The sequence below is a fragment of the Myxocyprinus asiaticus genome, chromosome 43 (assembly GCF_019703515.2).
Source record: "Myxocyprinus asiaticus isolate MX2 ecotype Aquarium Trade chromosome 43, UBuf_Myxa_2, whole genome shotgun sequence".
Lineage (NCBI taxonomy): Eukaryota > Metazoa > Chordata > Actinopteri > Cypriniformes > Catostomidae > Myxocyprinus > Myxocyprinus asiaticus.
In genome coordinates this window covers 20,906,691-20,929,961 of record NC_059386.1, presented here as the reverse complement: position 1 = coordinate 20,929,961, position 23,271 = coordinate 20,906,691, and the positions used below count along the sequence as shown (strand labels likewise).

The window sequence follows — 23,271 nt, the reverse complement described above, 5'->3', positions numbered from 1 at the left end:
TGTTTTTTTTTTTTTTTATAGGGGCCTTTAGTCCCTGCAACACGGGGGCTTTTTACCACAAATACTATCCTTTCACTTATTGGAGAGTTATTTAAAAACTTTTGATTTAATCACCTTGAACAAAACACAGATAAGAAAATCACAGATAAGTATTTTGTTTCACAATAAATGAGATAATTTCAGGGATTTTCATTAGCTACATAAATTGGCAACTTTTTAAAAAATATTAAAAATGAGATCATATTGCCTCAAAATCAACCTTTAGACACCACACGCAAAGATCTCATGGATCTTGAATATTTTGCAGTGCATTGTGACAAACAGGTGTTTAGGAAAGTGCTGTGCTAGTTTTTGTTGCTATATAGTGTTTTGGGAGAAAATAAAATCAAAGAAGCCTTTTACCCCAGGGGGCCTTTCTTTTGGAATCCACAAATAGGGTACAACAGGGCTTATGCGATGTATTCCAAATGAAATCGATTACAGCAGCTTTAATATCATCATAGATTGAATATTAATAGGATAAATTATATTTTCAGAAATTTTGAAATATATATCAGCCTTACTATAGATAAAAAGAACATTTCCAAAAGCAAAATGTGGATACATAATGGACAAAAACTTGAGTTCATAAGAATCCACAAGGTGGTACTATTGGATCTCTTATATTTCATTAGTAGAACCCCATGCCTTCCCTTTTAAAAGGCATGCTGGAAATATCTGTTAAAGATGTTGTATGTGCTTTAGAACATTTGTCAATGTGACTAGAAAGCAGAGAACACGGCCTATAGAGCTGCAGTCTCAATAATTTAAGCAATAAAAGCAAATCAGAAACCTCAATAATAGAATGATTGAGTCTCCTTACAGAATATTTCAAACAAGTTTCCCTCGATGTTTTGATTTTTCATTCTAAAAAAAATCACACAATAAACAGAGAAATGGTAAGGAATGCATACATTTGCAAAGGTGTGCCATATGACATATCTATTTATATGGAGGAACTGCAGGAACAAAGGTTTCAAAATGTGTGTTGGGTTGCTATCTTTGTTGGGACTAATTATCCCCCACAAGGGTAGTGAAATCACCTACATCACCTTCCAACGGTCCCTACAAGGAAAATAATGTCTTAATTAAAATCTTAAATGCGAAAAAATGCGAAAAAAAGGTTTCTGTAGTGTTATGGTTTAGCAAATATAATTATCTCAATATAAAAACAATAGAAACTAATGGAAAGTCAATTGAATTTTGTCAAAGGGAAACAATAGTATGTGAGCAAAAGAACTCTCTTCTACTTTTGATTGCTCAAAGCTTGACCGCAGACTCCAGACAGTGTGAAGCAGATCAAATCAAACCTCAATTTTCCCATGCAGTGACAGAGAATCACTTTTATCAAGAAAGTAACATTGAGAGAGAGATAGAGATAGAGTGAGAGTGAGAGAGAGAGACAGCAATGGGGGGGGGGGGGGGTGCACAAATAAGGGAAGCCAAGAAAGAAAAGACTCGGAGCTCCCTCTGCCCCCTCATATCTCTTGAGGGAATGAGAGAATGTACACTGAAAAGCAGGACAGAAAAGACAGAGACGGCAGAGGAGAAGACTGCTGAATGTAGTTGGGCATCACATTCAGAGGTAATAACATCATGGTTTTATTATAATAACAAAATAGCAGCATGGAAACCTTGAATTCTTAAAAACCAAGAGAGGGAGAGAGAGAGAGAGAGGGGGGGAAGGAGGAAATGGGTAAGGCTGTTTGTGGGAAAAGAGAAACAATTAAATGCTAAGTTAATTATGTGTCAGACTTCTGAGAGCTGTGCCGGATCAAGAGTATAAGAATGTACAAGAGAAAAGAGCAGGAATAAAATGACCAACGTTTCTTTTGCTTCTTTCAGTCTGACTTTTCGTACCTGGTCGCAGAGCACCAAGCAGCCAATGAGAAACTGTGATGGGGACAACAGTGACACCCAGAGCAAGACAGACCAGAGATTTCTGACATGTTGTCGACCCAGATTGATGAAAGGAAAATGAGGGGAGAGAAGACAGACATAGACTTGCGCCACTGCTTCAGAAAACAAAGGTAAATGATGCTCATGCTCACATACTACTGTGATTCTTACATACTGTCATTCCACGCACCCTACTCAGTTAACCATTTTGCCCCATCATTTCAAATGTCATTGTTTATTCATAAGTATATTGTCAACATGTTTTTATGGATTCTACAGCTGCAAAATTTGACATCATTGGAAATAATTTTATTGATGATTAAAGTAAGTCAAGAATTCTGAACTATTTTGAAGCCATATGTTGCACAAAATTAAGTCAAATTTGTCATTTATGTGCAGGTAATGAATTTGCATTGAGATTTCATCATTATTATAAGATCATTCCTGTGTTTTTCTATACAGTAAACACTCACTGAACACTTTATTAGGAACACCTGTACACCTACTTATTCATGTGATTATCTAATCAGCCAATCATGTGGCAGCAGTGCAATGCATAAAATCATGCAGATATGGGTCAGGAGCTTCAGTTGATGTTCACATCAACCATCAGAATGAAGTGACAACAATCATAAATACCTCTAATTGTAATTACTTTTCATAAATCATTCATCATTCCTCACTGAAAGAGCAGAACGCCTTTGGCTGTTTATTACACCATAACTGGAATCATTGCCTGTGTTTCAGATTGTATACCGAGGACGTTCAACCTCCAGTGGCCGATGTGCCAACAAAATATTTTTTAGGTGCTCTGCTGTAAATAAGATGTGTGGACCCAGTGTGCAGCTCTAATCTTAGAGACGGGGGAGGGGACCGATTCTCCACACACATACAAAAACCCCTCTGCCAATCACAGAGAGAAAGAGAGAGAGTGTGAAGGGAGACGGCAGAGAGAGTGAAAAGAGGAAACAGCTCTAGCAGTTATCTAAGGTGGACAGCACCAAAGCAGAGACACACATACACACAAATTCCAGCACGCACGTTTAAAGACGGTCCAGCCAGTGGAGGTGGATAACCAACAGACAGAAGCAGAGAGAGACAGACACCTCACATCTGCAGCTCCAGACCAGAAGATCTACTCTCTAATTCTCTCCCGACTCCATCCTAACCTGGACCACAAGTGTTAATAAGAAGAGGGAGTTGTTGGCAACTTCCCTAAAGACGGCAAGAGTGTGGGCAACACATTAACCTATAAAAAGAAAGATAGAGAGAGAGCAGGGGAAGACTCCCCTTCGCCCTCTCTCGACCCGGATCACCGCCAGGCTGGCTGGGACAGCCATGGCCTTCACCTTTGCGGCCTTTTGCTACATGTTAACACTCGTGTTATGCGCTGCCCTCATCTTCTTTGTCATCTGGCAGGTAAGTTTAGGGCTCCCTGTAGTTTTACACCTGTATACACACACATTTGGTGATAAATCTGGTGTATTGAATTGTATAGAATATGTACCTGCTACCTGTAACATTTCCACACTTCCATTTCGAGCTGGCATCGGAATCCATGTCATCGCCAAGTCTCTGACTGTGTGAGTGTGAATGTGATTATGTGCGTGTGTTCGTGCCAGTTTTTGAGCGCAGAGACTGGTGTGCGTCTGTCCAAGCTGTCTCTGCTACTCTTAACAAGGGGGCTCATCCATGAGGTGAATATACAAAATGCAAAAGTTATTATTAGAGTAAACATTCTGACTCATAGATGATTAATGATTTCATGAAAAAGCAGACAGATGTGAAAGACAAAAAGAAGGAGGTGAGAGTCTACGTATGTATATGCGCACACACACACACATACACACACACACACACACAAACACACACACACACGTACTTATAGTCAAGTATATGGAAGTGAATCTCACCAAACCTGTCAAGAACATGTCTCTGTAAAGTTTTACCACAAGAAATAAATAAGAATTTATATCTGGAGCATATTTTATGACCATTTAGATTTTTTGCATTGTGACAATATTTTCATGAAAATTTTATTTGGGGTCAAATGTGAAATTGTACTTATTTAAAATAAAAAAAGGCATTTATTTTATTTTTTTTACTAAATATAATTTCTTATGTTTTTTCTTTTAATTTGGGGTGAAATGTAACCTAGACATGCTTTGTGAGATTCACCATACATTACAGAGAGAAAGAGAGAGAGAGAGAGGACAACAGCACATTTAAACACTGCTGGTCTTCTGTGCCAGCCCACTGTTTCTAGAATTACAAATGAAATTTACACAGACGCCGCCAGAGACCCCCACATCATCTGTATTCTACATATTACAGGCGACATTCTACAGACAAACACAATGCCCTTTAAACAAAACGGTTAAAGTCAGCCTAAAATGCCAGAGTCAAATCGCAGGCTCTAAAAGCAAAAAAAGCAAGCCATGAATCCCAAACAAGAAGTCAAGATATTTGACTGCCAGTAGATTGCACACCTTACGTGTAAGACATTCAAAGGGCCATTAAGAAACAGACTTGAAATGACTGAGCACTGACTAATGACGGGAGTGGGAGAGATTCTAATCATGAGTCATTTGGTGTGAGTGTATGTATGTGAGAGCGCATGGAGACAGTGTGTGGGGAGGCTGAGTGTCTGTGTATGAGTGCATGCCGGCAAGAAACCATGTTATTGAGAATGCTTATCAAACCGTAATTTTGTCCTGACACCCCTCCCCTTCTCCTCTCCTTCTCCCCCATCTCTATATGGCTTTCAGCCAATAAGCTGGTGAACTCACTTCTATAGTAACCATGACGCCCGCTTAACGCCTCATGCAATCACCATGGCAACTGCATCTGTTTACAGTTTACTGAACAAAATGAAATGAGGGACCAGCAGGACATATGGATTTATAAGGGGGAAAGGATGGAAAGAAAGAGGAGTGGAAAACAGCTTGAAATGTAGGAAGGTCTTGAGAATGTTAGATAGAAATAAATAAATAGAAATCATTTCTCTCATACTTTCTTCCATGGAACACAAAAGGAGATGTTAGGCAGAAAGTTAGCCTCAGTCACTACTCATTTTCAAAGCATTGTTTTTCCTTACAGTGAAAGTGAATGGTGACTGAAGCTAACATTCTGCCTAACATCTCCTTTTGTGTTCCACGGAAGACAGAAAGTCATCCAGAACAACACGAGGGGAGAGTAAATGATGTTTGGGGTGAAATATCCCTTTATATATGCTTAGTTTGATTTATATGCAACAGTGACCTCCAAAATGTCCTCAAGTGATGTTTAAATTGCTTAAGTTACATGAATTCTGTTTTGTCTCTCCTCAAGATTATTGCATTTGATGAGCTGCGCACAGACTTCAAAAACCCCATCGATCAGAGCAACCCCACCAGAGCGGTAAAGGCTTTTCTTAGATCATGATTCCTTTCACACAGCATCAACTACACAGCGGGTTTCAGTGAAACTTCCCAGCATACATGCACATATGTGGACACACAGACAACAATATGCATGCATGCTGTACAGTTACAAAAAATTATGTTTTCAGTTGGAATGCACTGCAAGAAATCTTACTGTGTTGTTGTATTTTTCTTCAGAGGGAAAGAATTCTAAACATCGAGAGAATTTGCAACCTCCTCCGAAGGGTGAGTGAAATTGTGATAGTTTGACCATAGATGTAAATGCAAAGTAGTCTCTTTTGGGTTTAAATGTGAATGTGAATTAAATGTGAATGTGAGCAAATTAATTGGGATTTAAAGTAGATTACAAAGTCGAGAGTAAAGTAGACATGTAAAGTGCAGTAGGTAACAACATAATATAACTTGGGGAAGACAACTTGAGATATTTCTTTCTTTCTTATGTAAGATGTAACAGATGAGATGCTTGTGACAAATGTATTTGCTTACAGACATCACAAGAACTATCAGATTCACTGAAACCCCTCCTATCTCTTTTCTAGCTGGTGGTTCCAGAGTATTCCATCCATGGTCTCTTCTGTCTGATGTTCATGTGTGCAGGGGAGTGGGTGACTTTGGGCCTTAACATCCCCCTGCTTCTCTATCATCTGTGGAGGTACAAACACTCACATCTACTTGAAACAGCTCAAATTACATTTTCAAAACTGGACTTAAGCAGCACCTTTAACAATTCCCTCTCTTTTTTTCTGTAGGTTTTTCCACCGTCCTGCAGATGGGTCTGAAGTTATGTATGATCCAGTGAGTGTGATGAATGCAGACATTCTAAATTACTGCCAAAAAGAGTCCTGGTGCAAGCTGGGTTTCTACCTTCTCTCCTTCTTCTACTATCTGTACAGGTAAACCCACCTCTGTCATTCACTGTCTATTCATTTAAATGTATGTTTGAATTTTATTAGTGGTGCTTCTTACGATAAGCGTCACTATTACTATTGCTCATATTTAGGATTAGGGATTTGAACAAACCCCTATCCTGAGCAATATATTTGTCACATAACTCATCAGGCAGCTATTACAATTCAGATATTAAGTATACCTCAAAATGTGCAGCTTGTTGAGGGAGAGGTGTGCTATTACTTTCTAAGTGTCTACTAGGCTTGTCATTTTTACCTGGCAGACAAAAAAAAAAAAAAAGTGGTAAACAAATCAAAAACACTTACATTGGAGGAGGGACCCGAGCCATATACAGGGTTGGGAAGGTTACTTTTGAAAAGTATTCCACTACAGATTACAGAATACATGCTGTAAAATGTAATTTGTAATGTATTTCATTAGATTAATCAAGGTCAGTAATGTACTCTAAATACTTTGGATTATTTCTTCAGCACTGGAAAAAAATTTCACTTGTTTTGACTATAAACAAATTAACTTATATTAAACAAAACATTCTCTGAAAAAAGCCTAAAAATCTTATGCAGTTTTGCTACTCAAGTAAATGTATCATGTATTAAGGATTTTTTTTTGTTTTTGTTTTTTTTTTTTTAGCAGAAAAATAATATTAAAATTATTGAGAATAAGATTTTTGCAGTACATCTTTGCTCTAATATCAAAGGTCTTACTAGAGAAAAACGTTGTGTTCCAACGTGCATGTTCATCATAGAATTCATTATAAAATATAATCGCGCCTTGTATCAGATGCATGTTAAGGCGAGAAATAGGATTTTAGCTTAGCATAAAGCTAAATGTTCACATGACAATTTACACAAGGTTAACCATTTTTGCTGCTCCAAACTTCAAAACCCTACAGAGTGTACACAACAACATCCTTTTCTGATCGTATGTGGATTCTTCATAGAATAAGGCAGAAAATATATTGTTTGTAGCTACATTGGTTAGTGTTTCTTGTAAAAATAGCCTAACCGCATAAAAACATTGACAAGGCATGTATTGGATTTATGTTTCATCTGTCAAAGCGTTTCTAACTGTTTTTTTTTTTTTGTTAAGATTTAGAAACATTATGTAGCTAGTCTATTAAGCTCCCAAGGGAAAGTTCCTCAATGACGTCATATCCACCTTTTCACTGACAACAGTATGAACGTGTATGAATGTAACACATCATAAGAAAGTGTTTCACTGCTGTTCAAACGCTCTTTGGATCACATCATTTATATGGATAAATGTTTTCCAATATAATAGTCAAAACATTAAATAAAACAAATGACAATAAAATGCAAAGAAATCTCTTCAGTAATCAAAATTCTTTTTGAATGTAACTGTATTCTGATTACCAACTATTTAAATTGTAACTGTAGTGGAATACAGTTGTCACAGTCTGTCTCCCTCATGTTTTCCTAAGGACTCTTATTTTGAAGTTTTCCCCGGACTACATCTCCCAGAATCCACTGCCCTCATCACATTCATCTGTTTCCAATCCTCCTCACCTGTCTTCCATTCCATCATCAGTCATTGTTTGTATAAATACTCTCCTGTTTTGTTCATTCCTTTGTCAGTCCTTAAAGTGTTACATTTAATGGTTATGTTAGCTTTATAGTTTGTTCCACTCCTGCGTGTACTATTAAAACATTGAAAGTATCTACTCCTGCGTCTCTCTTCCACTCCAAGAACCCAGCGTTGCAACAGTTACTAATATTTTGTATTTTAAATACACCGATCCTGCCTAATGTTATGAAAATATTGCAAAACAGTGCCAACCCGCATCTCAGAATAGCATTCTGAGATGCTATTCTTCTCACCACAATTGTACAGAGCAGTTATCTGAGTTACCGTAGACTTTGTCAGCTCGAACCAGTCTGGCCATTCTCTGTTGACCTCTCTCATCAACAATGCATTTCTATCCACAGAACTGCCAATCACTGAATGTTTCTTGTTTTTGGCACCATTCTGAGTAAATTCTAAAGACTGTTGTGCGTGAAAATCCCAGGAGATCAGCAGTTACAGAAATATTCAAACCAGCCCATCTGGCACCAACAATCATCCATGCGATTATCTAATCAGCCAATCATGTGGCAGCAGTGCAGTGCATAAAATCATGCAGATACAGGCCAGGAGCTTCAGTTAATGTTCACATCATCCATCAGTATGGGGAAAAATTGATCTCAGTGATTTGGACCGTGCCATGATTGTTGGTGCCAGATGGGCTGGTTTGAGTATTTCTGTAACTGCTGATCTCCTGGGATTTTCATGCACAAAAGTCTCTAGAATTTACTCCGAATGGTGCCAAAAACAAAAAACATCCAGTGAGTGGCAGTTCTGCAGACGGAAATGCCTTGTTGATGAGAGAGATCAACAGAGAATGGCCAGACTGGTTTGAACTGACAAAGTCTAAGGTAACTCAGATAACCACTCTGTACAATTGTGGTGAGAGGAAAAACATCTCAGAATGCTATTCTGAGATGCGGGTTGGTGCTGTTTTGGCGGCATGAGGGGGACCTACATAATATTAGGCAGGTGGTTTTAATGTTGTGGCTGATCGGTGTACATAATCCTGTTACATGTATTCAATTACTCCCCAACCCTGTATATAGGGACAATAATTTCACAGAAACACAGAGCAACCACCTAGCAACCTCCCAGACCACCTTAGCAACCATATACAGGGTTCCCACATGTCCTGGAAACCTGGAATTTTGCAATGCAGTTTTCCAATCATGGAAATGTCATGAAAAATGAGAAAAATACCTAAATGTCCAGGAAAAAAAAAAATATTGTCCTGGAAAATATTTTGTATAATAAAACTTGTTTAATTGTATCGCTGACAATGTTTTTGTTACATGTACAAAAACATAATGAGCGGGACTCGGGATACGTACGTGTCATATTGTCAGCGAGCAAGACAAAGAGACCCAAGAGCAGAGGAACAGTTCAAAAGGATTTATTAACAATAAATTTACTATTAACTTCCACTGTGCTGGCGAAGACTGAGGATCCCGGCACTGGCTGCAGTTGCGGGGAGGAGTTGAGGATGCTTGCGCGCCGTGGCTGCGCAATGGCAAATCTGTGAATAGTGTTTGTAGGCGAGTGTGTGCGCGTTGTGGAAGTCAGGAGCAGATTCGTAGGAATCCTCCATTGAAGCGTAGTGAGGTGAAGAGAACAATGCTCAGCAGACTAGAAGGCAATCACTCTCACGACACATGGGCAGAGACAAGGAGTCCTCCGTTGAAGACTCGCGAGCGCAGAGAACAAGCGAAAAGTAAACTGGAAGACAACCACACTCCCGATACACGGGCAGAGATGGGCAACCAAACAGACACGAGACAGGACCAACTAGGCAGAGAGAGAGTGAGCTAAATTACTTCACATCAAACAACAATCTAGCAAAGATATTGAGAACACAAAGGGCTTAAGTAGGGAGTGAATCAGTAGAGAACCAGGTGCTGCTAGCACGCTAATTAGTGGCATGATCAGCGTTCCCCTGGGAACAATAAATGTTCCCATGGGAACACTGATCATGCATGCCGGCAGCGCCTGCGAGATATGAGGGAGAGAAAATAACAAAACACACAGAACAAACCGACAAACTCACCAGAGCCGTGACACAAATACACACATTCCTATTGTTTTGTCACTGCCGGCGGCTGCGCGCTGTGAAATAAAATCAACTGTTGACTGTAATGAATGAAGTCCTGTCAGCTTCATTCTCTGCTCATCTGCTGTCATCTCTGCTTTGCTCTGACAAAATAGTTTAAGTACTGATATAGTGCAAAATAAAAAAATGTTGTTCTGAAAAAAACATTTGAGTTGTACATTTTATACAACAAAGACGGTCGGACCGCAGATTTTTTTTAAAAATGAATTCACACCTCAAGATAGTATTGTAGTGATGCAACCTTTAAACCTCAGGATGTGAATACATTTTCAATAATCAACAACGGAATGTTCTACTGCGATCACCACATGTAGTGTCTGCGATGCGGAAAACATGGACAGAATCAATGAATCCAGTCATAAAATTGCATTAAAAATGGAATTTGACATATTTGGGACAAAATGTATATTTGAATGCACAATTAATCACATTAAAATCGTGATATGTCCTAGTGTAGTTATTAATGCTGCCAAAGGCTGTGATTTTATTAAATCAATGTATATCATCTCTGCATGTGCTCTGCGCTTCATACACTGAAAACACACATCATGATTATGGTTGCATGATAATGGTTAAAAATTATATTCACAATTATTTTGCTCAAAGTTTTAATCATGATCATTAATCAGGATTATTCTGTCATTTGAGTTTTTTTTTTTTTTTTTATTGCAGGGCTGCACAATTTGGACAAACAAAATCACTGTTGCAACTGCTTAGATATCAATTCTAAAAGAGGAAAATGACATTAAGCAGCAGCTTTCATGTTGAACAAGGTGTTAAAACTACAAACTACTAGGTGATTGCTTTTGACCAAAATGTAATGTTTTCCCTATGCTACTCATAAACTTCTGTGGCTAAATATTTCAGAGCATGATTGAAAGTTAAACAGTGATTGGTCAGTAGCAAATTTCTGAAGAGAGCGTGATAGGTCAGTTGTGTTGAAAATGGACTTTGAAAAAGCTTGTGATTTGGTCTGTCATCCATAGACAGCCTATTATGAACACTGTACCTGGATGCAATTTCTGCTTGCTAGCTCATGAATATCGCAGACAGTTATGCTTAATTAACTATGAGAGGCAGAAACAGTGATTGTGGTAAAAATACGATTATTTGTGCTGCCCTAATCATGATCATCACACTTGCTTTTTGTGTGTACTATATGACAGAGAGCAGAGAGCTCTGAAGCATGCAGCACATACAGACTATATATTTATTTAATGAAATCACAGCTTTTTGGGGTTTAATAATCACACTGGGCCATGTAGGGAACTGCTTATTCGGAGTTGAGAAACTACCGTCAAAAACACACAGAAACGCAGTACTGCTGCTCCCTATACACATATTTTGCAGTCTGCCTAGGGCACCAGCTCCCTAGAGGCGCACCATCTTATCCTAGGAGGGCACCACAAACTCCACCGGCTGCCTTTCCTCGCACATTATACGTTATTCAAGGACCCAATAACAGTCGTGGAACCCAGGCAATTGCCTCACAGATTGCACCACGCCTCGCACCCATATCCTGGAAATGTCCTGGAAAATTAAGCCTTGAAAAGAGTGGGAACCCTGATAGAGCAACGGCCTGGGGACCACCCAAAACACCCTAGCAACCACCCAGACCACCTTGGAAACCATATAGCAATGCCCTGGGAAGCACTCAAAACACCCTAGCAACCATAGAGGAATGCCCTAGAAACCACTCAAAACACACTAACAACCACCTAAAACACCTTAGCAACCATATAGCAATGCCCTGGGAAGCACCCAAAACACCCTAGCAACCACCCATACCACCTTAGAAACCATAGAGGAATGCCCTGGAAACCACCCAAAACACTCTTTCAACCACCTAGACCAACTTAGAAACTACAGCCACTTTTCCACCATCGGGCCGAACGGTTCTCTTTTGCAAAACCGTGCCGTTCCGTTCTGAGTTGGCATGGTTATGGTTTCTATTCTGTGGTGCTTGAATGTACCTAACAAATATGTCAGTTGGCGATGGCGTGAGAGTTAAACAGTGGAGCTATGGACGATGTTCGCATATTCCAGTTTTTAAAGGTGCACTCAGTAACTTTTGTCTTTGTGTCATCTTGGATTTACACTGACAGCTAGTGGCTTGGATGCAGCATCATTTAAAATCAATAGTTTTCTGTTTCAGATGCCATTGTATTCACAGTCAGCCATGATTACTTTAATGAGTGAAAGTGTGAAATAACAGGACAGTTACTGAGATTAAGTGATTAGTATTAGGCTGGTAATGTGATTTTAACATGGCAGCCCCCAGTAGCGGATTTCGGCATGTGCGACATGTGCCGTTGCCCAGGGCGGCATCTTACGGGGGGAAGCACGAGGCACCCACACAGACCCCCCCCCCTCCATTGGAGGCATGTTGAAGTGGGTTTCGCCCAGGGCGCCATACAAGCTAGAACCGCCACTGGCAGCCCCCATGTGCGGACCCTCTCCATGTAGAATAAAACAGCTTTTATAAGATTACTGATATGACTGGAGTCTTCATTTTAATGTGAGTGCTCATGATTTCGAAATATATTGCAAAATTACAATTCATGTCTTTAGGAGTTAAACTTTTTTAATGAGGAAAAAATTACTGAGTGCACCTTTAAGAATGCTTTTTTTCCTGGTTTTTACTCTGCTAAAGCACATGAAAGAAATGCCCTCTATCACAATAAAGAAAACGCGAAAAAGGCAAGATGTAAGAACTAGTTAGTATGTCTCTTTTTATTAATATCTTCCTTCTCTCTTTTTCTTTCAGTATGGTGTACGCTTTGGTCAGCTTCTAGTTGATTAGATTAAAAGGATAGAGGACTATGAAAGGAAGAAGAGAGAAGACAGAACAAAGACAGAACCATGTCGTGCTCTCCTCTTCCTCATCCACAGACTTCTCCAGCGCTGACCTTGTTCAGCTCCTCCTCAGATCTCCTGGGTGGGGATGGACAACGGACAGATGTAGAAAAAGCTCAAGATGAGGAGACATTTATAGCCGTCAATGCAAAGCTGCCTCAATTACTGCCATTAATAAATGAAAAGACAGGCGGAAACATGGACCAAAAGAAAACTAGTGCAATCGAGAGGGAGAGTAAATGTTTTGTAACACCATTTAATTTCTCAAGGGCTGCTGAACATTTCTGCTGCTCATGGCAACAACCGGTTCTTAATGTCTGTGAAGAGCCACACGTGGTGTTGAGACAATTACAGAATACATTACCTTGAATTGAAATCGATAGGCCGTTGACTTTATGTTGCAATGTCTTTTTGTTAGAATAACATTACCCAACTAGATTTTTTGTGGCAAAACTTATGTCAAAGTATTTAATTACTGCAAAATATTTGCTATTTAAGTAATTGTGGTAGGTGTAGGTACCTATAAATTTACCATCTATGTAGAAACACAATATCATAATTGATTAAATAAATATATAGCTCAGTTGTTGCAGTTTGATCAGGGTAGTTCTATTAGTGTCTTTAAAATAAATTTTAAATCTTCAAAGACAGCCACACACAAAAAAGTATATTTTCTACATAGAATCACATGGTAAAGTTTACACTGATATTTTAAGCAAATCAACCAATGAGATAAATATCACAAGCCGGAAAAACTGTTGGAACAGCGTAACGTCAGAGGAACTTTCATAAGAGCAATTGAGACTTGATGTTTTGGGTTCATCTATCATGGGTAGTAGCGAGGATGAACGGTCAAGCAGAATGGACGTTCCTCTGTAAGATCCTTAATTAAGATGGGCATGCAGGAGAGATCTGACCCCAACCTCTGCCAGAGTTCAAATGCTCAATAGACTGTGACAAATCATAAAAGCCCGTTTGGAATGCCAACAGATTAACTGTAGCAAACAACAGAGGAAGACTCGTTTGAGTGAGTGGGCTGATGTTGTGTGAGACAGTTAAACACAACAGGCCGTGATGCAGATGATAGGAACAGTCACTGATAATGATTGGACAGCATCAAGGACAACAAACTGATGACGATTTGACCTTGATGAAGGTCTCACATCAAACAACTTTTCAGGCAATCTTATGTGTTGTCAGACTATATACAACATTTATCTGATGCCATTTTGTCCTGTGTTTATGAGGGCCATAGGACCACACCCTCACTTTTCCTCACGTTGGGTTCCTGTGTTGTGTTGTGCCCATCAGTCTGCTAAACAAGTAGATTAACGACAATTATTTATCTAAGCCATGTGTAGTTCTGACATTGTAGACTATTAGAGTTGCAGAAGTTTCACTTTTGAAGCCACATCCACAGGAATCTGTTTTCGTTTGAAAACTCGTTTTTAAAGTTTTCTATAATCATCATTTTTCCAAAGTATGCAGTATGGAAAGCGCCTTTATTTAAATTATTTGTTTTTGGCGAAGGAAAATGCCATTAGGCCACGTCCAAACAAGTCCGTGTTTGTTTGAATTTTTTTTTTTCTATCGTCATTGTTTTTTCAGAAGTCTACAGTATGGAAAGCGTTTTTATCTAAATTCTTTGTTTTTGGCAAAGGAAAACGCTGTTAGGCCATGTCCACACAAGTCCGTTTTCGTTTGAAAAAGCATTGATTTTGTTACTTTTACGGCTCTCATCCACACTGCAATTTCTTTCATTTTCTCCCACCAAAAATTAAGACTTTCAAAAAATGCTCCCCATGTCCGTATACTTTGGAAAATAATGACGTTAGGAAACTAAAAAAAAGAGGTTTCAAATATAAATGGATTAGTGTTGACATGCTTCTCTGCACTAGCTAGAACAGATTCATTATGAAATACTTATGTTGGGGTATAAATACATTCTCGTACACACACATTTCAGTAAACAAGAAAGTAATTTAATGATGATAACACAGTCAGAGTGCTTTTTAGCCACACTACCTGTTAGGTTTGAACTCCTAGGCCCTCTTTCCATCTTTGCTTTGACTTGATGTACCTAAAAATGTGAACATACCCTGGACAATCGCTATAAGCACAACAAAGGAATGTGATAACTGAAAGGAATGACTAGTGTCTTTGTTGTAGATGTCTTCACTGAATGTCTTTTTGTGATTTAATATTAGTTAACATGCAGTATCTACATTTAAAAGTACCTGCATGACAATGACTTTTATACATGATTCATTAATGTATGCTACAGCACCTTTGGTAAATTTATGGTCTGTATTCGGTTGAATACAGCATAATATCTTATATACTCCAAAAGCAATTCCACATGTTTTAATAAAACAATGTTGCCGACAAAAGTGCCATTAATTTACATCTTTGGGTGGGAAATAAATGTAATTTAGTCAATTATGTGTAAGTTGACACACTGCAATCTATTGAAATTATAGAAAATGAGGGTGAGTTTAAAGGGATAGTTCACCAATCATCATTTACTCACCCTCATGCCATCCCAGATGTGTATGACTTTCTGTCTTCTGCTGAACACAAACAAGATTTTTAAAAGTATGTTTCAGCTCTGTAGGTCCATACTATGCAAGTGAATGATGGACAAAATCTCCAAAAAGTATATAAAGGCAGATTTATAGTAAAAAAGGCTTTAATATGAATCTGATTCTCACCCACAACTTTCATTACACTTCTGAAGACATGGATTTAACCACTGGAGTCTTGTAGATTACTTCATGTGCTTTTGGAGCTTCCACATTTTGGTCACCATTCAATTGCATTGTATAGACCTACAGAGTTGAAATATTCTTCTAAAAATCTTCATTTGTGTTCAGCAGAAGACAGAAAGTCATACACATCTGGGATGGCATGAGGGTGAGTAAATGATGAGTGAATTTTCCTTTATGGGTGAACTATTCCTTTAACTATTAAAGAGATATTTACCCCACCCCAAAAACAAAAAAAATGAAAATACTGTTGTAATTTACTCACCCTCATGCTGTTCCAAACCCATTTGATTTTCTTTTTTCCACTGAAAAAAAACAAAAAAGAGGCAGAATGTTAGCTTCATGTCTCGTTCACACTAATTAAGCTTGAAAATTCCATTTTCAGTTTCCTAACGTCATAGTTTTCCAAAGAATGCGGTGATGGAGAGTGTTTTTGAAATGCTCAATTTTTGGTGGAGGAAAATGCTATTCCAATGTGGATGAGAGGTGTAAACGTGGCGAAATGAATGCATTTTTCAAACAAAAACAAATGAGTGTGGACGTGGCCTCACTCACTATTCATTATCATTGTATGGGAAAGAGCAGCATTAACATTCTTCAAAATGTCTTGTATTCCATGGAAGAAAGTATGTCATAACAGGGTTGGAACAACATGAATGTCTTCAATGATTTTAATTTTTGGGTGAACTATTTACTATTTTCTGTAAAAAGAGAAAATTGGATCAATAAACCTGTAATAAAATACATTTTAAAGAAGGTAGACAGATACAAATGATGAAGGCCAAGAGAAGACAAAATCAAAGAGTTTGAAGACACTTCTGATGGCTTGACTCTCATGCAAAAAGACTCTGACAAAGGAAAATGTGAGAGCAGTAATGAAAGAGAGAGACAGTCAAAGTATGAGTGATTTGGAGTCAGTAAGAGGCTAACACGTTTTGGTTGCCATGGAGACGCAAAAAGAATTAAATGTATTTTATGCTAGGTAGTCTGCTTCGCTTTAAAACACGAGCCTGTCCAAAATAGGCTTTCTGTGCATGGCCGCATCACTGAAAAATTTGCCAAAGCTTTGAAAAGCAATTTGGTATTAAAATGAAGCAGGGAAATGGAACAATATAGATAAATAAATAAATGAAATCAAAATGCCAGCAGGGGAAAAATATATATATTTTTTTTTTTAAAACATGGCAGTTTATCACAGAGCACCAGAGTGCAGTTTATCTGCGGCACATGCAGAACATGCATGTAATCACATACACTCCACTGCCAAAGTCTATTTCTCTCTCTGCTCTTTCTCTCCCTCTCTCTTCACCTTTTGAGAGATGTTGCTATGGAAACTGGTTACAACTGATAAGTTTGAAACATGAGTGAGCCACAGACACGTTTCTGTTATACACACACACACAGACTGAGACACCTACACTTGTATGGAAACAGTCCTCTGTTTAAAGAGCTGTATTTTCACTAGGAAATGATGAGATGTTGTATTTTGAATCTGTAATTTAAGCCTCTGCTCATCTTCTTTAAACAGCATAAGCTGCCATTTGTCAATGATGAATCAACAATAAATAGCATAATTCAGTCTAAAAAAAACTCTTGCTTTGGTTGAGTGCATGAGAACATATTCCTAAAACTGGAATATTCATTTCCACAATATGATGAAAAGAATGACAGGACATTAAGAAGGGCAGAGGGGGACATGAATTATGCATTTGTGTAAATCACAGTACAGTGTACCTTATCAGAAATAAGATGAGGCACAGAATTTTTTTTTTTTTTAGAACAGTAGAGACGGACAAAAAAGAGCTTGAAGTTAGAATGATATATGGGGCTGAGAGAACAAAGATAGTTTTGAGATACTGTGGTGTCCTTTGGACAATTCACCTGAGCATGCTCTTATAAGCACAAGCAGGGTTTGGTGAACAGGTAGAATATTAAACATGAGAACATAGTAAACAGCAAGTCGATATTTTGCTACCAAATGTTCCGGTACCCTGTCATTGACCCCATTCTGTTGAGTTACTGACAAGCGGCATTTCCCATCAGACACGGTTGCATTAGTTCAAATGTGTTTATCTTCTCCTGCAAGGAGAATTGTGCATTGCGTCAGCAGCATCACTTATTTGCATTGGAAACACCCGGATGGATGGGGGGGCGGGGGTCCTGTCTCCTATTGAAGGGCTCAGAATGCTCAAACGTCCCGTATTTGCCTGCCGAAAAGTCAACCCAACTTCTAAGACTGTATTTTTAATTCCACTGACGGTTACGTTTTGTGGTGTTTGTGAGTAGGGTTAATAAAATATACTGTATAATCCTCTACACTATCTTACATAAATTACAACTAAAAACATCTTTAATTACAACTTGCTTTTGGCGCCCATCTGTAGAAATTTCATTTCATATGAAAAGCGGCGCTCACACGTACCCATACAATAAAATCACTTCCTGCTTCTGCCCCGGGGACAGTAATTCGATTTTTGGTAAGTGTAACAGAAGCCAGCTAATACGTGATAGCTGTGCAGTGTGGGTAAACCTCACTCCCCTGGCCTCAAGAGGCGCACTAGCGACTGACGCTAGGGGCTGTAGCCTTTAGCCTCGTTAGCACGCCCACCTCCCATGCCAGAGACACCGTTTTGAATCCCACTCGGAGCGGGTCGAGTAGGACTGGTATCATAAGCACAGACCAAGTTTAGATGAAGAATTTTGACCTATTGTCACCGAATTCACAGTGAAATCAATCTGGCCAATTAACTACTGAAAAATATAATAAAATCCCACACTACCAAATTTTATGTCTTAAAAGTGTGTAATGCTTAAAAATATTTGGTGTAGGTTATGAAACCTAATCCACTTGTCATCTCCAGTAACAGTAGCGGTTCTAGCTTGTGAGCATGTCACCCATCCCTAAATCCACCCCTGCCCAGTAACAAGCTACTTTATCAAACAAGTATCAGTGTAGCGCTAAATGTTACATCTCTTTTTGCATGCATCTTTTTTGCGCATGCAGCTTTCTTTCCATGAGAGCTGGGGAAATAATCAAATGCATTCACTTAAACCTAATCTACACTGACTGAGCACTTTATTAGGAAAACTATGGTCCTAATCTAAGTGCCCGACGTGGTCTTCCCATTCACTTTAAGGTTTGACGTGTTGTACATTCTGAGATTATATTCTTCTCACTACAATTGTACAGAGTGGTTAACTGAGTTATCGTAGCCTTTTTATCAGCTCGAACCAGTCTGGCCATTCTCCGATGACCTCTCTCATCAACAAGGTGTTTCCGTCTGCAGAACTGCAGCTAGCTGGATGTTTTTTGTTTTATTCATTCTGAGTAAATTCTAGAGACTGTTGTGCATGAAAATCCCAGGAGATCAGCAGTTACAGAAATATTCAAACCAGCCCATCTGGCACCAACAGCCATGCCACAGTCAAAATCACTGAGATCACTTTTTTTCCCCTTTCTGATGGTTGATGTGAACATTAACTGAAGCTCCTGACCCGTATCTGCCTGATTTTATGCACTGCAATGCTGCCACATGATTGGCTGATTAGATAATCACATGAATAAGTAGATGTACAGGTGTTCCTATTAAAGTGCTCAGTGAGTGTATATGTACAGTGAGTCAGTTTGTCCTAAACGGTCCTCTCTCTGTCATGTAGCACTGGAAAGTCATTCAAGTGAATCGGTTTGTCCTAAACGATCCTCTCTTTCTCATATGCAACATTGGAAAGTCCGTAAATTGAATTTAATCTAGTAAATAATATCATTCAGACAGTTCATGCAAACAGATTCTAAAAACTATTAACCGATTTGAGTTCCTGGACTCTGCGCAGCATGGCCGGGTCTAAGTGGGGGCTAGGGGGTGCATTGCCCCTGTATACTTTCTTTGTGCCCCCTCCCCTCCCTTCGCTTAGTAGGATGTGTTAGCATGTTTTGTTATATTCAGGATGATTATACTATGAATAGAACTCAGAGTTCCCATTTCTGTAATTGATCAAGAGTGAAAGATAATTTTTGCACAAAGCAGAAGATTCCACACAGAGGTCATGCAAATTTGTTAGCAGGATCATGAAAAAAAAAAAGACCTTTTTTTATTTGGGAAGTACAAACTTTTATCTGTTTGCAAACGCACCACATTTCCCCTTTTGGAAATTGTAAGTGTGAACTTAGGAATTTAAATTCTGAGAACTGTGTGGAGGCTCTCACTCCAAAAGCTATCAGAGCCATTATTAGCATTCATACTGGACACGCTGCTGTGAAAAATCACACAGGAACACACAGCAGTTGAGGGGTGTTAAACATTGTTGAGAACATTATGAAAACAGTATGTGTGTGTTCGGTGCACTTAACTGACTATAATAATAAAAATGCATGCACATGCACGCATACTGCTGTAGATGGATGAAAAACTGCACACATACACTAACACACACAGACACACACACACATGAACATTTATTCAATGATCAGCAGTGCACTTTCGGGAAAAAAATGGGTGTCATGGCAACAGGAGCAGGCATCTGCAAGTGTTACTGTAGCAATCAGAGAGGAAAGGCAGCCAGGGGGTTGGCGTGAGAGGTTTCATTATAGACTGAGTGATTTGGAGGGGGTACGGGGATGCAAGAAACAGGAAACAATTAAATATTCAAGCAATAACACAGCCAGTAGAAATGACCTCTCTCTGCCTCAGAACATTAGAAGTTTGATATGCCTTTGGCGTGTATGGGAATCAAAACAGGCAGGGTGAAGGAATGTGTGATCACAATATGTACCTAAATGTTCTGTGTACATCTGTGGTGAGAGCGTAAAATAATAAAGGAAGAAACCAGTGTTCTTTTCTTACTATGAAATAGCAGAAATATGTCAAGCCAAAGACTATTCAGTTTAACTGTGACAAACTGAAACATACCAAACAAAATCCACTTTTAACCCATCAACAACCAATTTGTTTCTAAGAGGATATGATTCATTTGGAGTGCTCTGAATGTACCCAATGCTTACATCTGAAAACCTATTTCATCAAATTTGTGCATCCCTTATGAAAATTTACCATAATTTACTGTAGTTTCCACCAAAACAAAGGCGGTGAGACAACTGTAAAACCATCCAAAAAATTAATTAAAAACTAATATATATATATATATATATATATATATATATATATATATATATATATATATATATATATATACAGGTGCATCTCAATAAATTAGAATGTCATGGAAAAGTTCATTTATTTCAGTAATTCAACTCAAATTGTGAAACTCATGTATTAAATAAATTCAATGCACACAGACTGAAGTAGTTTAAGTCTTTGGTTCTTTTAATTGTGATGATTTTGGCTCACATTTAACAAAAACCCACCAATTCACTATCTCAAAAAATTAGAATATGGTGACATGCCAATCAGCTAATCAACTCAAAACACCTGCAAAGGTTTCCTGAGCCTTCAAAATGGTCTGTCAGTTTGGTTCACTAGGCTACACAATCATGAGGAAGACTGCTGATCTGACAGTTGTCCAGAAGACAATCATTGACACCCTTCACAAGGAGGGTAAGCCACAAACATTCATTGCCAAATAAGCTGGCTGTTCACAGAGTGCTGTATCCAAGCATGTTAACAGAAAGTTGAGTGGAAGGAAAAAGTGTGGAAGAAAAAGATGCACAACCAACCGAGAGAACTGCAGCCTTATGATTGTCAAGCAAAATCGATCCAAGAATTTGGGTGAACTTCACAAGGAATGGACTGAGGCTGGGGTCAAGGCATCAAGAGCCACCACACACAGACATGTCAAGGAATTTGGCTATAGTTGTCGTATTCCTCTTGTTAAGCCACTCCTGAACCACAGACAATGTCAGAGGCATCTTACCTGGGCTAAGGAGAAGAAGAACTGGACTGTTGCCCAGAGTCCTCTTTTCAGATGAGAGCAAGTTTTGTATTTCATTTGGAAACCAAGGTCCTAGAGTCTGGAGGAAGGGTGGAGAAGCTCATAGCCCAAGTTGCTTGAAGTCCAGTGTTAAGTTTCCACAGTCTGTGATGATTTGGGGTGCAATGTCATCTGCTGGTGTTGGTCCATTGTGTTTTTTGAAAACCAAAGTCACTGCACCTGTTTACCAAGAAATTTTGGAGCACTTCAGGCTTCCTTCTGCTGACCAGCTTTTTAAAGATGCTGATTTCATTTTCCAGCAGGATTTGGCACCTGCCCACACTGCCAAAAGCACCAAAAGTTGGTTAAATGACCATGGTGTTGGTGTGCTTGACTGGCCAGCAAACTCACCAGACCTGAACCCCATAGAGAATCTATGGGGAATTGTCAAGAGGAAAATGAGAAACAAGAGACCAAAAAATGCAGATGAGCTGAAGGCCACTGTCAAAGAAACCTGGGCTTCCATACCACCTCAGCAGTGCCACAAACTGATCACCTCCATGCCACGCCGAATTGAGGCAGTAATTAAAGCAAAAGGAGCCCCTACCAAGTATTGAGTACATATACAGTAAATGAACATACTTTCCAGAAGGCCAACAATTCACTAAAAATGTTTTTTTTATTGGTCTTATGATGTATTCTAATTTTTTGAGATAGTGAATTTGTGGGTTTTTGTTAAATGTGAGCCAAAATCATCACAATTAAAAGAACCAAAGACTTAAAATACTTCAGTATGTGTGCATTGAATTTATTTAATACACGAGTTTCACAATTTGAGTTGAATTACTGAAATAAATGAACTTTTCCACGACATTCTAATTTATTGAGATGCACCTGTATATATATATACACACACACACAGTATATACAGTATATACACTGATCAGCCACAACATTAAAACCACTGACAGGTGACAATGGCACCTGTCAAGAAGTGGGATATATTAGGCAGCAAGTGAACAGTCAGCTCTTGAATTTCATGTGTTGGAAGCAGGAAAAATGGGCAAGCGTAAGGATCTGAGCGACTTTGACAAGGGCCTAATTGTGATAGCTAGACAACTGGGTCAGAGCATCTCCAAAAGACAGGTCTTGTAGGGTGTTCCCAGTATGCAGTGGTTAGTACCTACCAAAAGTGGTAGGTACTTAAGAAGGACAACTGGTGAACCGGCGACAGGGTCATGGGTGCCGAAAGGCTCATTGATGCGCATAGGGAGCGAAGGCTAGCCCGTCTGGTCTGATCCCACAGAAGAGCTACTGTAGCACAAACTGCTGAAAAACGTAATGCTGGCCATGATAAAAAGGTGTCAGAACACACAATGCATTGCAGCTTGCTGCATATGGGGCTGCGTAGCTGCAGACCGGTCAGAGTGCCCATGCTGACCCCTGTCGAAAGCGCCTATAATGGACATGTGAGTGTCAGAACTGGACCATGGAGCAATGGAAGAAGGTGACCTGTTCTGATGAATCATGTTTTCTTTTAGATCATGTGGACGGCCGGGTGCGTGTGCGACGTTTACCTGGAGAAGAGATGGCAGCAGGATGCACCATGCGATAAAGGCAGGCTAGCGGAGGCAGTGTGATGTTCTGGGCAATGTTCTGCTGGGAAACTTGGGTCCTGGCATTCATGTGGAAGTTACTTTGACACGTAACAATTACCTAAAGATTGTTGCAGACCACGTACACCCCTTCATGGCAATGGTATTCCCTGATGGCACTGGCCTCTTTCAGCAGGATAATGTGACCTGCCAAGGGTGTAGATTTTTTG

General features: G+C 39.1%; 1 protein-coding gene across 2 annotated transcripts; it reads left to right on the top strand.

Annotated features, from left to right (window-relative positions):
* The first annotated feature begins 1,531 nt into the window (after window positions 1–1,531).
* Window positions 1,532–23,169, top strand: cnih2 (cornichon family AMPA receptor auxiliary protein 2). Of its 2 annotated transcripts, none has more exons than XM_051685915.1 (8): window positions 1,532–1,624; window positions 1,885–2,069; window positions 2,686–3,357; window positions 5,269–5,337; window positions 5,538–5,585; window positions 5,900–6,012; window positions 6,110–6,253; window positions 22,988–23,169. In XM_051685915.1, the coding sequence occupies exons 3-8, from the start codon at window positions 3,277–3,279 to the stop codon at window positions 23,070–23,072; spliced, it is 540 nt and encodes a 179-aa protein (XP_051541875.1). In that variant the 5' UTR covers window positions 1,532–1,624; window positions 1,885–2,069; window positions 2,686–3,276; the 3' UTR covers window positions 23,073–23,169. The 2 variants fall into 2 exon arrangements, with proteins under 2 accessions (XP_051541875.1, XP_051541876.1); XM_051685916.1 differs by lacking the exon at window positions 22,988–23,169 and adding an exon at window positions 12,728–15,477.
* The last annotated feature ends 102 nt before the right edge of the window (window positions 23,170–23,271 follow it).